Here is a 14,545-nt window from a genome sequence, read left to right as displayed (position 1 = left end):
TCATAACATGAAAATCATTCAGGTAATTGATTGAAGAGTTAGCTTTTAGGTTTAGGAAATATAACTAAAGTTGGAATCATGCATGAATTTGAAGGTAGGTATAATTATAATAATAATTGGTGAGTATGAAGCAGGACCCTTCCAGCGTTGCTCCTTTCGCTTATACTATAACTACTTTATATCATATATATATATATATATATATATATATATATATATATATATATATATATATATACATATATATATATATATATATATTCATGTAATAATATCAATACACCGATGTAAATACAGCTACATTTCAGGTAACACTCTACTTACGTGTAACATTTCCATTATGTCAATTATCACATTTGAGTTTTTTACTTTCTCCTTCTTGAAAGATTTGACTATTGCCCTTAACTCATTCACATTCTTTCCCTTCATCATTAAATCTATATTATAAAATTCACAACGTTTATCGTAACAGTACTGTCTTCTCGAATACAGTCACCACACACACCACTGCGACTGCGATTGCATATGTAAACATTGCCATGCTTCTCGATTCTTTTACTTTATTTAGTCCCCCTGATCTCGACGCCCCTGGGTCCTGTTCCTTGAATGTTAAAGAAAAACATGTATCTATTAAATTTTAGTGTACAGAAGAGCAACAACATTCGTGGAGTCCTGTCTCCTATTATCCAAGTTAGTCTATATACTTATTATCCAATTATTATATTCAGATTTGAAATAATGTATTGTTCCAGCTTGGGCGATATTACCGAAGTTATTCCAAGTATAACAATGTAAGAATGAGACTGCAAGAGGCCATAAGGCCTACACTAAGCAGTTCCATGTCTATTACCACCTGTCATCCCCATCCCTAAAGTTGTCTTGCCTTTTCTTAAAACAACCGATGATTTCAGCGTTCACCGTTGTCCAATTTAAATCCATTACTGTGAGTCCTGCCCTGTTGTCTTAATATGATTACCTTGTTTGCGTCACCCTTGTAAACCTTTGATCTATTTGAACACCTCTATTAGATCACTTCGCACTCTGCGTCTTTTTTAGAGTCTAAACTAGTGTGCCTGTCTTTGTAAGGTAATTTTCTGAGCCCATGTATCATTTTGGCCATCCTCCTCTGTACTGATTCTACTGAAGTTCTAGTGCTGGGCAAATACCGCTAATTTCAATACCGGAATTACCGGTAAACAACAATGCCGTTACCGGAATTACCGGTAATTTACCGGTAAAAGACTCGTGAGGTAGTAGTGACGTCCCAAGTTCGAGTCGCCTTTATGACTTAAATCTTAACAAATTTCATCCTACTATGGTGTGTAGTCACAACTCAAGTTTTGTAACGTCGTCACTATAAAAATCCTGCGCTCCGAGTCGTTACTCCAACTCTCGTGGGCGGGGAGTAGGGAGAGGGTGCGTGTAAGGTCACAGCATTACCTCCTCTCCCTCAGTGCATAGGCCTACGCACCAATACCCCCCTCCCCCTCTCACACTCCACTTCCGTCTCTATGTAAGTGCAATTTCATACAAAGAATATATTTTTCACATAGAAACAGAATTTCATAAAAGAAAAATAATTACATGCATCATTTTTACACATTACACATAAAAATTAATTTCCAAAATCACCCATTTTTCATTTAGTCAGGACAAAGTTTTTTTGTACAATTGAGGTTTTAAAGGTTTTGTGCGAGATGAATTGACATATGTAGGTCATTTTCATAATGTTTTTTTTTTACCAAGTTCCTCTTATATTAGGCTCAGGAACACAATCTCAACCCTTTGAATTTCTGTCAAAGTTTTTTTCAATTGTTCATAGTTGTCATTTCTTATATTGGAATTACGTTAATTTTGTATTAGCAGGACTCTACGATCCCTATATTTATATTATAGTACCTTTAAATGGACAAAAAACACACGCATATATTTTATTTTAATTTTTTATTCTGTGTATCCATTTGGATACATGCCCACCGGAATCGCCAGCGCGCGCCACCTCCACCAATCTAGGGTAAGGCTCGCAAATATTAGTTACCTAAGACTACGCGAATAATAATTACATGCGTATCACTAACAAAATAGGATTTTTTAATAACACGTTACCTTGCGTCGTAGAGGCCACTTCAATGGGCACAGTGTTAATCCACCAGAATCTTTGATCGTCTCTGCCCGCTTATTCTTGTCTCTGCTTTCCGTGAGTCTGTTGTGGTATACTGTATTCCCTGCCCCAACCCATAGCTTATATATATATCCTTGTCAGTCATCACTCGTGCGAGTCTGATAAGTGTATTTGTGAACTTGTTTGTGATTAACTCCAATACAAGTACAGTACAAATAGATTGTAACATGCAGATGGTGTCTTTCATGAGCAACTGCGTACATTTATGTAAATATGCATATATTAATAAAGACCTGAATACACGAATACGTGAACACCGTTACGACGTCAGGCATGATGTCACCACCAATGCATGTGTGACACATAGAAACAAGGAAAACCATCTTATGGACTGGAAGAATGCAGAGCTGCTGATGCGGGAACCAGACAAAATCCGCAGGAAGTGTTTAGAAGCAGCAATCATTCAAGGAACGAACACTATTGAACAAAACAGGGGCATGTTTAACATATCTCCTCACATTATTCCCCTAATACCCATGGCCAGCAAAATATTAAATACTTAAACCACCCTTTGTGGACATTTCGCTCACGGACGTTTGGGCCAGCATTCTCATCCTTTCCCAGTGTCCAATCCCCCCACCCTCCTCCTCCTCCTCCTCCTCCTCTTCCTTCCTCCCCCCTTTTTCTCTCCCCGTTCCCTCCTTTCCCCTTATTTAATCTCAAGCATTTGTATCTCAACTTGTACTTGAAAAAGCTGTAATAAGCGAAACGTCGTACAAATAAAGGCTCCGTCCTCATATGGTGTTTATCTAGTCATTAAATATAAAGTTAAATATGAAGATCTGGTAAGTGTGGAAACAGTGTCTCTCCAATCTCCCCGTTCTGTGAGCTTTCATGTCCGTTCTACAAACTTTACAACGTGCCTTATTTCCATCCTCTTTCACTTCCGCTAACCATTTTTTAAACAGGGGATCCTTTAACCAGGCAGACTGAAAAGTTTTCGAGTAGTTTGACCACCTCTTCATTTCTAGATCACATAGGCTGACTAATCGAATACGTACATTTTGCACTGAACCTCTGCGGGCCGAGATGCGAACAAAACGATCTAGCACGTCTGTTAATTTTCATATTCGAATACGTACATTTCGTACTGTGCATCTGTGGGCCGAGAAGGGAGCAGGACGATCTAGCACGTTGAATACGTTCCTGTTAATTTTCATCCTACGTAGGGCCGTCAGTACTGTCACTCAGTACCACCAAGCCGAAACGTGCTTACCGCTGAGTATTATGGGATAGCTTATCGGTTAACGGAGCCTAAACGGTAGCAGATTTTTTGCTGGTAAGCTACCGTCAAGGTTGTTACCGATAAAACCCGTAACTACCGGTAGCTGCCCACCACTACCGTCACTCAGTACCACCAAGCCGAGACGTGCTTACCGCTCCACGAGTGTTTGGTATAGCTTATCGGTTAACGGAACCTTAACGGTAGCAGAATTATTGCCGGTAAGCTACCGTCAAGGCTGTTACCGATAAAACCGGTAACTTTACCGGTAGCTGCCCACCACTATACTGAACCGATATCCATTCTACAGGACGGAGGCTAAAACTGTACCGCATAGTCAAGGATGGGTCTAACTATAACGCCAAGTAGTTTTCTCTCAGAAAGTGTTATCTAAGATATATCTTCCTTCTGGGTTATGTAAACCTACGTTTAACACGCTGCACTTTGAGATAATGAAGTTCATTTGCCATTTCACCGACCATGTGAACAATTTGTCAGGATGCTGTAAAATTCGGCGTCTTTTGACCTAATTAGACGTCCTATTTTGGTGTCGTCCGCAAATTTACCAACTTCACGATTAATCCCATTGTCCAAGTCGTTTATATACATAATGAACAATAAGGGACCAAAAAACCGAGCCCTAGGGAACTCCGCTAGAAACACTCCCCCATATGGATTTTACACCGTTTATGGAGACCCGGTATTTTCTGTCACTGATCCAAGCTCTAGTACATTCAAACACTTTTCCTCCTATGTCATGGGTTTTGACTTAATTTAATAGTCTCAGGTGGGACACCTTAATTGTCGAACGTTTTGCTAAATTCCAAGTAAAAACATCGTAACCATCATTGTTATCTGACGCCTTGTAGACTTTAGAGTACAAAGATAATGCAATGATGGTTATTTAAACAAAGCAATTTTCCATTTTTTATATCAACAATTTCTTTATTTCACTTAGTTATTTTATATGGATTTAATTACAACAATCACCTTGGACCAGAACACAATTATTATTATTAAACCAAGCTACAAGAAAATCCATTTGTTAGCGTGATATTAGGGTTCATAAAATGGCTCTGACCACACGATCGAACCTTCGGATGAGGCGCGTAGTCTACCGACCTAGGAAATCCGCAAGTCATATATTCCCCCCAAAATTGATGATTCTCTACAATTATCCTCCAACCCACTTCTACAATGTAGCATTTATCATGGAACATTATCCACACACCTTCCCTAACCTAATTATTAGCAGTGCGCATAATTCACTTGGTCTTACTTTTTTTTTTACCGGTCTCCTGTATAAGTATTAAAGCTTGTCAGTCGTTCTGCACACAATTCACTGGGTAACCATTCAAAACAAATACATCAGTATAAAATGTGTGTTATAATTTCCAAGTCCGGTTGGCAACGATATTTTCTTGGGGAATCTGCCGAGTGATCCCTTCAGTAGAATCCAATTCACATATATATTTCTACATCTATATTCCAATATAAACATTTTATCTCATTACAAAAAGGGAGAAGGAAGGTGAAAAACAACAATCTGACGAGCGGCATCCCTTCAGTAGAATGACGCCCATTAGCCACTCGTAATGCCCTGAGCCTTGACCGATATCCGATTACATTCTTTGGACTTTGGACTTTGGACTTAATATTCCTAACCCGTTTACAATTTTGTATCTAGGCCGATTTAATTTAGTTGGGTTGTTTATAGTGGTTTATATAATTTCGGTGTTATGGAAACCACATAGTTTTCTTTCTTTTGGATGCGGATTTTTTTGTAGATAACCTACGGCGTGGAACTGTGACTCCCCGGGTTTCAGACAATTATGCCAACCACGCGCTTGGGCAAATTTTGACGCGAATACGGAGGATGTGGAAGGGGTAGAAAGAGGAAGGGGGTAGTGGTGGGCAGCTACCGGTGAAATTACCGGTTTTATCGGCAACAAACTTAATGATAGCTTACCGACAAAAATTCTGCTACCGGTAAAGCTTCGTTAACCGATAAAGCAAAAACCGATTAGCAAAACTATAACAATGTTTATGTGTCATATGTGTTCTGACTGGTATTACTCATGATTGTCTCTGGTCCCCTTAGGGTTGATTCACACTATCGGTCCGGTCGCGCTCCACTCTCGGTCTGCTCTCGGTTCTGAGGCATTCACACGTACGGTCCGCTCTCGCTCCCGTCATCGCCCCTCCCTCGATACCAGTAGAAGTCTTACCATCAGTTACGAAGGAAGTGTGACTTTTCTGACGCAGAGTTGGCAATATTCGCTATTGCACTTGATGAAGAAGAAGGAAAACAAAATAGAAAAAGAAAGAGATTGTGGGTTCATCCTATGTTGCAAGATAGGAAGACTGAAGGAGAATTTCATACTCTGTATCCTCGTCTTATTGATGATGAGAGTAAATTCCACAGCTATTTCAGAATGAACAAAGGAACATTTGAGAAAATACTATCCAAAATTGAGGATGACTTGAAATGTACAAGAAGATGCTGCACTTCCTGGCACTGATGTGCTTGCACCATACGTTATAGTGGGAGATGAGGCTTTCCCGCTGAAGAGAAATTTGATGAGGCCCTACCCAGGTTCACAGACTGAACATAAGATAGAGAAGAGGATTTTTAATTATAGATTATCTAGAGCCAGGAGGATAGTTGAGTGCACATTTGGTATTCTAGTGCAAACCTTCAGAATATATTTAAGGAAACTTAAAGCTATGCCTTCTAACGCTAATGCAATCATTACAACAACATGCATACTTCACAATCTGATACACCCAAATGCTGTTGCATTACCAGATACTGTTGTCATGCCTCCATCAAACACAGTACGTCCAATGAGAGGAAGAGGGGGAAATGCTACAAAGGAGGCTTTTGGCGCGAGAGAAACACTGAAAGATTATTTCAGCTCCCCAGCTGGTTCAATGCCTTGGCAAAATGATAAAATATAAGTAGACAAACAAACTTGTGTAGGAATATTTGTTGAGTGAGCTAAGGAGATGCATTTCCGCAGTGGATAATAGGTTGTTATTATACATATGGAATTTCTTTCTTCGGTTAATAATGTGTATTTTTTTCTCTCAGTACCTTGGCAATATGATAAGTATGCAAACATTATCACTGTAGTGCAGCGAAGTCAGGTCATACAGCTCTGGTTTACCTTTTGACTAATTCTATTAGCATTTCATCTAAATCCACAAAATTAAAGTAAGTTTTGTAGGTTATATTGTATTCAGTTGGTGCTTATGAATATCCTCGTGACCGTGACCGGAGCAAGACTGGAGCGAGAGCGCCAGTGTGAATGCTTCCATTGAAATTAATGAGACAATATTGGACCGGACCGAGAGCGGAACGGGAGTGGAGCGCGACCGGACCGATAGTGTGAATCAAGCCTTAACCCCCTGCGTATGTTGTCAGTGTGACTTAGTGTAGAATAACAATCTGATGAGGACCACAATGGAAATAAGCGTACATGCTTTTTGTGTTATCCCCGGCAATTTGCATTTATTATTCCGAACTATGTATTCTTGTCATTATTTGCACTTCATGTATATTGATTCATTGCTAAATAAAGTCTATCTATCTATCTATCTATCTAACTCGATAAGCTATACCATAACACTCAGAGAGCGGTAACTTCGGTAGATACTAGATAGCATACTATAGTAGCACCAATTAAAGTATGACCTTTTCCCTTTACAATGACATAACAATAAAAACAATATGTAAAATAGAACCAGAGATATAGCTTATTAAAGGACAAAAACATTGATTTTTCGAACTCGACTCGAACTTGTGACGTCACTACTACCTCACGAGTCTTTTACCGGTAAACTGTCGGTAATTTCGGTAACTGTATTGTTGTTCACCAATAATTTCGATATTGAAATTAGCGGTATTTGCCCAGCACTACAAGGGGGTGCTGTTACTGAAGAATATATATGCGTCGGTCAAGTAGGCACAGAAAAAGATGGGGGGGTATGCCCCATGATTTATGGGTAGTTAAAATTAATATACTGAAATTACCCCCCCCCTCCGGATATCTTGCATTAAAATAATTTTGAACAATATTAATGAATGGGAATTTTTTTTTTTGGGGGGGGGCATTACAATAGTAAATTAGTTACACATTATTTACCCTTGGAGATCCTATGCTGTGAGTCACGAATCAAATTATGTCTTTCGATGTGATCTCTGATTCTATTAGCTATTATTGATTAAAAATGATCTATAACTGATGTCAAATGATTGGTCAGCAGTTGCATACAGACGATTTATCTCTTTTCGAAAACAGGAACAACGTTTGCTTGCCCCCAAGCAATAGCCATAAAACCAGTGTCTACCGACTTATTAAACATTTCCGTTCACTGGTTGCAGTTTTCAAATATACACTCTTTAAGCACTCTCGGAAATTTTTCGTCTGGACCCAGGGATTTGGTAGCTATAAGTCTAGAGGTAATGCAGAAAACATTGGAGGTGTGAATGGTCATGTTGGAAGTGATCGTGGAGGTGTGGAAAATATTATAGGAGCGCATGGAATAGGAAATCGAAATCGTGAGGGTGAAAGAGTAATTGACTTTTGTACTATGAATAATCTGTCAATTATGAACACTTTCTATAAACATAGACAAAGTCATCAATGGACTTGGTATCGATGGAACGACAACCTACAAAGCTATAATGACAAAGCCTAAATTGACCTTGTCATTACAAATAATAAAAAGATCTTTCGTGATGTTAAAGCTATACCATCAGTGTCACTAGACTCAGATCATAGACTGGTGGTTGCAAAAATAAACGTGAGAAAGTGGAGAGTTGTGCCAGGGAAATAAGGAGGAGATTCAAGGTGGAGGCTTTAAAAAATCCTGAAAAGAAAGAAAGTTTTAAAGAAAAAATCAGAGGAAAGGTGACAAACCTGCAAACAGGAGAAAATATAAATGAGGAATGGGAGCAGATGAAAACAGTAGTTAATTAAGGAAGTGGCAGAGGAGGTGGTTGAAATGAAGTATGTGGGAAAAACAAAGAAAAAAAAGAACGCCCTGGTGGACAGAGGAGATGGCGGATGCAGTTAAAGAAAAAATAAAAAAAAAATCAGAAAATGGATGAAATACAGAACAGCTGAAAACAGAGAAAAATATGTATAAGCACGGAATAAGTGTAATAGAGTTAAAAAGGAATCAAAAGCAGAAGTCTGGCAGAAAGTTGGTAATGATTTGAGAGAGGATATGGAAGGAACAAGAAAGCTGCTCTACAATATGGCAAGAAACTAAAGAAAAGAGAAAAACGAAGGTCCCTATGCAGTAAAGGATGAAAATGGAGTGATGTTGGTGGAAACAAATCAAATTACAGAAAGATGGAAAAAAATATTTTGAGAACCTACTCAATGCTGGGCAAGAAAATATGGAAACGCAAGAAGAAAATCAGATGGAGTTCTTAGAAGGTGAAAATGATTAAATTACAGTTGCGAAGGTTCAGGCGGCTATCCAAAGAATGAACAATGGAAAAGCATTTGGTGAGGATGAGATACATATAGAATTCATTAAAGCAATGGGTGAGTTGGGTGCGAACTGGTTGACCAGAATTATGAATGTCGCGTGGAAAAATGCTGAAATACCAGATGACTGGAGTAAAGCGGTCGTATGCCCAATTTTCAAAAAAGATGACCGCACAAATTACAATAATTACAGAAGCATATCGTTGCCATCGCATGTGGGCAAAGTATATGAGAGAGTCATAGAGAGAAGACTGAGAATGACTGTAGAGGAAAGATTTGGGGAATGGCAGCATGGTTTTAGACCACAAAGAAGCACAGTGGATATAATTTTTACATTGAATTTTTTTTTTTTAAAAGAACAGGGAGTGGAACTTCGACAAGTTTGCTATCTTCATAGATATGGAGAAAGCATTTGATAAGGTACCTAGGGAAGAAATCTGGAGAGCACTGGAGCATCAAGAATACGATGTTCCAGCAAACCTGAAAAGGGCAATTAAGAGTATATATAGGAAATGTGAAAATAAAGTGAAGCTAAGGGATGGAGATACACCATGGTTCCAGGTCAGGACAGGGGTAAGACAAGGAGGAGTGATTTCCCCACTGCTGTTTATAATTTTCATGGACAAATGTATGAAAGAAATAAACCATGGCAACAACACGATAACGCTGGCATATGCAGATGATGTTGCCGTGATATGCAGCAGCGAAGAGTAACTACAAGAAATGACAGGAAGATGGAATAAAGTTATGAATGATAATGGTATGAAAATTAACATTAATAAAACGGAAGTCATGAGTATCACGAGGAATGAGAGGAACATATAAATAAGAATAGGAGGGGCCCAGTTGAAACAAGTAAGCAAATTGGAATATCTTGGGGTGAAAGTTAATGAACAGAATAATCAGGAAATCGAAATAAATAACAGAATTAATCAATTTAATAAGAACTTTGGTATGCTTTCGGTGTTGTTCAGAGACCGCAATGTCCCTAGAAAATGTAAGGTGCTGATGTATACAACAGTATTAAGACCAATTATGCTTTATGGATCAGAAACATGGACAATGACAAGCAAAACAAAGAGTAAAATCGTTGCTGCAGAAATGAAAGTTCTGAGGAAAATCAAAAGAGTGTCTGGACTGGACCGATCGAGAAACATGGACATAAAAGCAGAATTGAATGTAAAGAATATTAGTCCAGTGGCTAAGGGGGGTCCTGTGTGCACTACTGTACAAGGTCCCCTAAATTACTTAATAGTTTCATGTTAGGGACCACTTCAGGTGTAAAAAAAACTTGGGTAGACATTCTGAATCATGGTAGCAACTCTGGAAATCACGATTTAGTATACGTCAAAAACGGCTACCTTGTATGAAATTTCCGTCACTATTTTACTGTGAATATGTTAGATTTAAATGTCAATACGCATGTTTTTGTGCGTAGGAATGATTATATCTTGAGATCTCTTAAATAACACTTTCTTAATTTTTCAGCAGGGTAGTGAAAAAGCAACAATTTTGTTCATTACATTATCGCTTTTTCACATTTTTTGACACATGAAGAGTAGATGCATGTTAGTTATTGAATTATTTTCTATTTCGGGTAAATAACTAACATCATGGAGGGCGTTCCACTAAAGAGGAGAAGACCGTCAGAAACAGACTTTCAGAGGTGCATTATATGCCAGCAAATCACAAACTGTGCGGTGACCAGCACTGAAAATGGCCGAGAGCGTATTCTTCAAGCGGCAAATATCAGACAAGATATTGTTCATGAGCGGCTGCTGCAAGGAAACACTTCACACTTTGTTTATCACATGAACAATGATTGCTACAAAAAATACACATTGAAAAAGACCTTAGATAGAATTAGTGACAAAAAACTATCACAGGGCTCTTCGCCTGGCAGTGTAGAGACTACTGGTGACCAGAGCAAAAGGTTCTCCACACGATCCAAGATAAAACCACGCGAGTCCCCTAATCCTGCAGACATTTATTCAACAGCATGTGTCTTATGTGGTCAGATCAAGCACAAAGGTGTATGTGAAAAGTTCCGCATTGCAGAAAGCAACAGAGCAGAAGTATTCCTTAAAGCAACAGTTTTTTTTTATCAAGATGACGTTTACACAAGAACATGTGATCTTCAAGACATTCACTCAGTATTTTAGTGGGGCGGCTAGTGGAAAAATCATGCATTTGATGATACAAGCACCAAAATTGGCTTGATGACTCCATAAGGTATACTAAACAGATCTGTCCGACTAGCCACCTAAAAATCCAAGATGGCGGCCATTTTTCAAGATGGCCGCCATCAGGAGCTCGCGATGACGATATTCCTCATAGATTGGTATCTATTCAACCGATTTTAGTGATCTTGGTATCAAATGGTATGTTTTTGGGTATGCTGAACTCATTTATGATACGCTTGAAAACATTTTAGCGCCACTTACATGACTATTAATAAAATAAACCAAAAATTACATCAAAACACATTTTATTAACGACATATCATATACTTAATTAATGGACTGAATGATTATAGAGTCTAAATCAAAAACTGACTTAGTTAAACATGAACATGACATTAACGCTGAAACAATAATGCACAAATTATTCAAAATCTTCTGTCAAATGTTCGAGAATTGACCTCGGTTCACTACAACATTACTGGTCACAAACATAGCTGCACAGTGCGGTACAAGAAAGTCCGCGCGGAAACATTTGCACCTCTTGAGGCAGTCTTTCTTGCAACAGCATTTGGCTAATTCCTGGTAGCATGCAGCTATTGATGGAAGGGTTGTCCAATGTATTTCCACACCTCTTCACTTTGAATCCAACCCCAGTCAGCAGGGGTACTGGTTTCTGGATTTGAGGCAGTCGCCTGACCCCATATGACTCCACCCTGGTAGGCCGCACGCTTAGCGTGCTCCCTCAAGGCAGCTCTGGTTGGTGGAATCGCATTTGGAGCTGATTTGCTGTGTCACAAAAACTGTCTCAGGTCATACATCCGTAGATATGAGAAAGACACAGAATGTAGTGACCCCCAACAAGAAGTTTCTCCAAAAATGAAGGTATTTCATGAACTTATTGCTTCTGTAGATGCTAATCTCCTTAAAGGTGTTGAGTATCCTCTTTGTGACATTAGAGACATGGCAAATGTGCTTGGTAGTGAAGTACAATGCACCTTTAGTAATAGGGAACTACGCATCTTGCTTTGTCATCATTACAAGGGAACCTTATCGATTTCATTTCCAAGAGAGCCAAACAAGTCTGGTATGGTGTTCTTGAAGGATACCATATCAGTAGAGGACATGGCGGACACAATACGATCTATTGATCCCACTACTGCTTGTGCCAAAATGATTCGGGAAGCATTGATGGCAGAAGATTTCCACCTGAAAGACAAATTTTGTGATGCAAACGACCTGGAGACGTCATGGAACAGCATTGTTATACCTCCTGTAGTGTTGAAGTTCCTCGAAGTCTTATTCCAGTTTGATCCCAATCAATTCCCACAAGTTGAAAGACTGATGGCTGATGATGTTGATGGTGAAGACGATGATGGTTAGTCTACTGTATCTCACAGGATAAGGAGACGAATGATTGCACTCTACCAGATACTCTACTACAATGTCCATCATTGTAGGTAAAGAACACCTACACATCATGAATGCTCAAGCTATACATGAGGCTTGCAAAAGTTCTACTCTCATCGATTTGGCCTCACTATTAGCTATGATGAACTTCTTCGGTATCATAATGACATGGCAAGTTTGATAGTTCAGTCAGAAAAAGAACAGAAATGCACAGAAGATATTAGACATAGCTCGGGTCAGGGGATGTGACATGAAAGAAGTTTTTCGATATGGCCTACTGCCGACAAGCAGCCTCATAGATGGTGATGGGTATATGACGAAGCCCACCAAAAGTTCACTGATAATAGAACTTGAGAAGGTGTTAGCTGCAGAAGACTACATACATCCCTCTCAGTGGGACTACACATTTCCAACAACCTATATTGTTGATGTTATGGCATATATGAGACGCATCAGGACTAAAAATGTGTAATCCTTTGGAGAACTGTGTGAGCATCTTTGGAACATGATCTTCAACATTTGCAAAAATCCAAAAAGCATTGATTTTGTCTTTGACAGCTATGTAGAAGGTTCAGTAAAGGATTCAGAAAGATCCAGAAGGGCCACTGGCAGAGGCATAGAGATCAGTGCCTTGAATGAATCATTTCCTTTGCCAGTCTCAATGGAATCCTTCTGGGCCTCAGCATCAAACAAAACAAAACTCCAGAAACTTTTTTCTGAATGGCTGAAGACTCACCATGAATCCAACTGGCCAGAGGTTGTAATTAGAGGCATGAAAAGCACCGACGACTTGGACACACAGCACTGCCAACTCACCCGTGATGAACTAGAGGTTGATCTACCACAACTTGATATTGCCATTGAGGAGGCTGATGTCAGACTGGTCCCCCATTCAGTACAGGCAACAATAACTGGAACCAAGAGGATATGTGTTTTATCTACAGATATATATGTACTTGTTATTGCACTTTATCACTGGCAAATGCACTGCCAGCATGGGCTAGCTGAGCTTTGGATGAGAGCTGGTGTCGGCGACTCTACAAGGTACATTCCTCTTCACACACTTGCACAGAAGATTGGGCCCCTGTGTGATGTACTCCCGGCAGTCCATACCCTCACAGGCTGTGACACAACAAGTAAGTTCGGTACCAAAGCAGGTGCCCTGAAAGCAAACTCACTAAGCTTCATACAAGGGTTTGGACTAAATCCTAATGATCCTTCCATTGAAGTTTTCATAACAAAAACAGAGGCATACTTGGTTCAGGTATTGAAGCCAGGATCATCATGCAAAACAATGGATGAACTGAGATACCAGATGTATCGTCAAAGTAAGGCTGTAACGATTGATCAGCTTCCTCAAATTCTCGTGCCACCTTGCAGCATATTCGTAGTAGCTTTTATGCTGCACACATACAGATGAACTGCCTCAACGGAACCTCTCTTTGTCCACTACAATACAGCTTCATAGAAGTGGATGGTTTGTTAATGCCAGGCATCAACATTCACATGCTGCCAGATGACATTGCCTTCACCTGTTCCTGCCAGAAATGTGCAGCAAAACGATGTGTCTGTAGGCATAATCTTGCCCCATGCTGTGTATTTTGTAAATGTCAGTCTGACATATTACAGTGCATGAACCCCAATAGACTATAATCTGTTTGAATGTGTCTGAGAAAACATGAATTATTCATAAGATGGATTTTTTTAACAATGCATTTTTACTTGTGTTCTACTGCATACAATGTGAATTGCTTGGTACAATTTGAATTGTCTGAATTCTGTAATACACAAAATGATAATATAAGACATGATATTGAAACTCAAAATGTGTCAAAAAGAAATAATCACGAGTTTCTTAAAACGATGTACTTTAATGCTCGTAGTATTAGGAACAAATTTCAAGAAATACATGCGTATGTCAAAAGCGAAAATCTCGATATGATAGGAATAACTGAGACATGGTAAATGGTACAGAGTTCGAAGCTGAATTTAATATTGCGGGATTTAAACACTTTCATCAGGATAGAAACCACAAGAAAGGTGGGGG

General features: G+C 39.1%; 1 protein-coding gene across 3 annotated transcripts in view; it reads right to left on the bottom strand.

Moving 5' to 3' along the window:
- Window positions 1-14,545, bottom strand: part of LOC143026678 (nucleolar complex protein 4 homolog B) — a 136,165-nt gene that overhangs the window by 94,665 nt on the left and 26,955 nt on the right. The window contains exon 1 of one of the 3 annotated variants that reach the window (XM_076187480.1): window positions 325-548. The exons of the other annotated variants lie outside the window; for them this stretch is intronic. Within the exon in view, the coding sequence (XP_076043595.1) occupies window positions 325-432 (108 nt within the window). The 5' untranslated portion in view covers window positions 433-548. Of the gene's footprint in view, window positions 1-324; window positions 549-14,545 lie in introns of those variants that run through there. 3 annotated transcript variants of the gene reach the window in all.

The sequence above is a fragment of the Oratosquilla oratoria genome, chromosome 6 (genome assembly GCF_046742065.1).
Source record: "Oratosquilla oratoria isolate Oo_2021 chromosome 6, ASM4674206v1, whole genome shotgun sequence".
In the NCBI taxonomy this organism is placed as follows: Eukaryota; Metazoa; Arthropoda; class Malacostraca; order Stomatopoda; family Squillidae; genus Oratosquilla; species Oratosquilla oratoria.
Note: the sequence above shows the minus strand (reverse complement) of the source record. Positions and strands in the feature narration are given on the sequence as shown.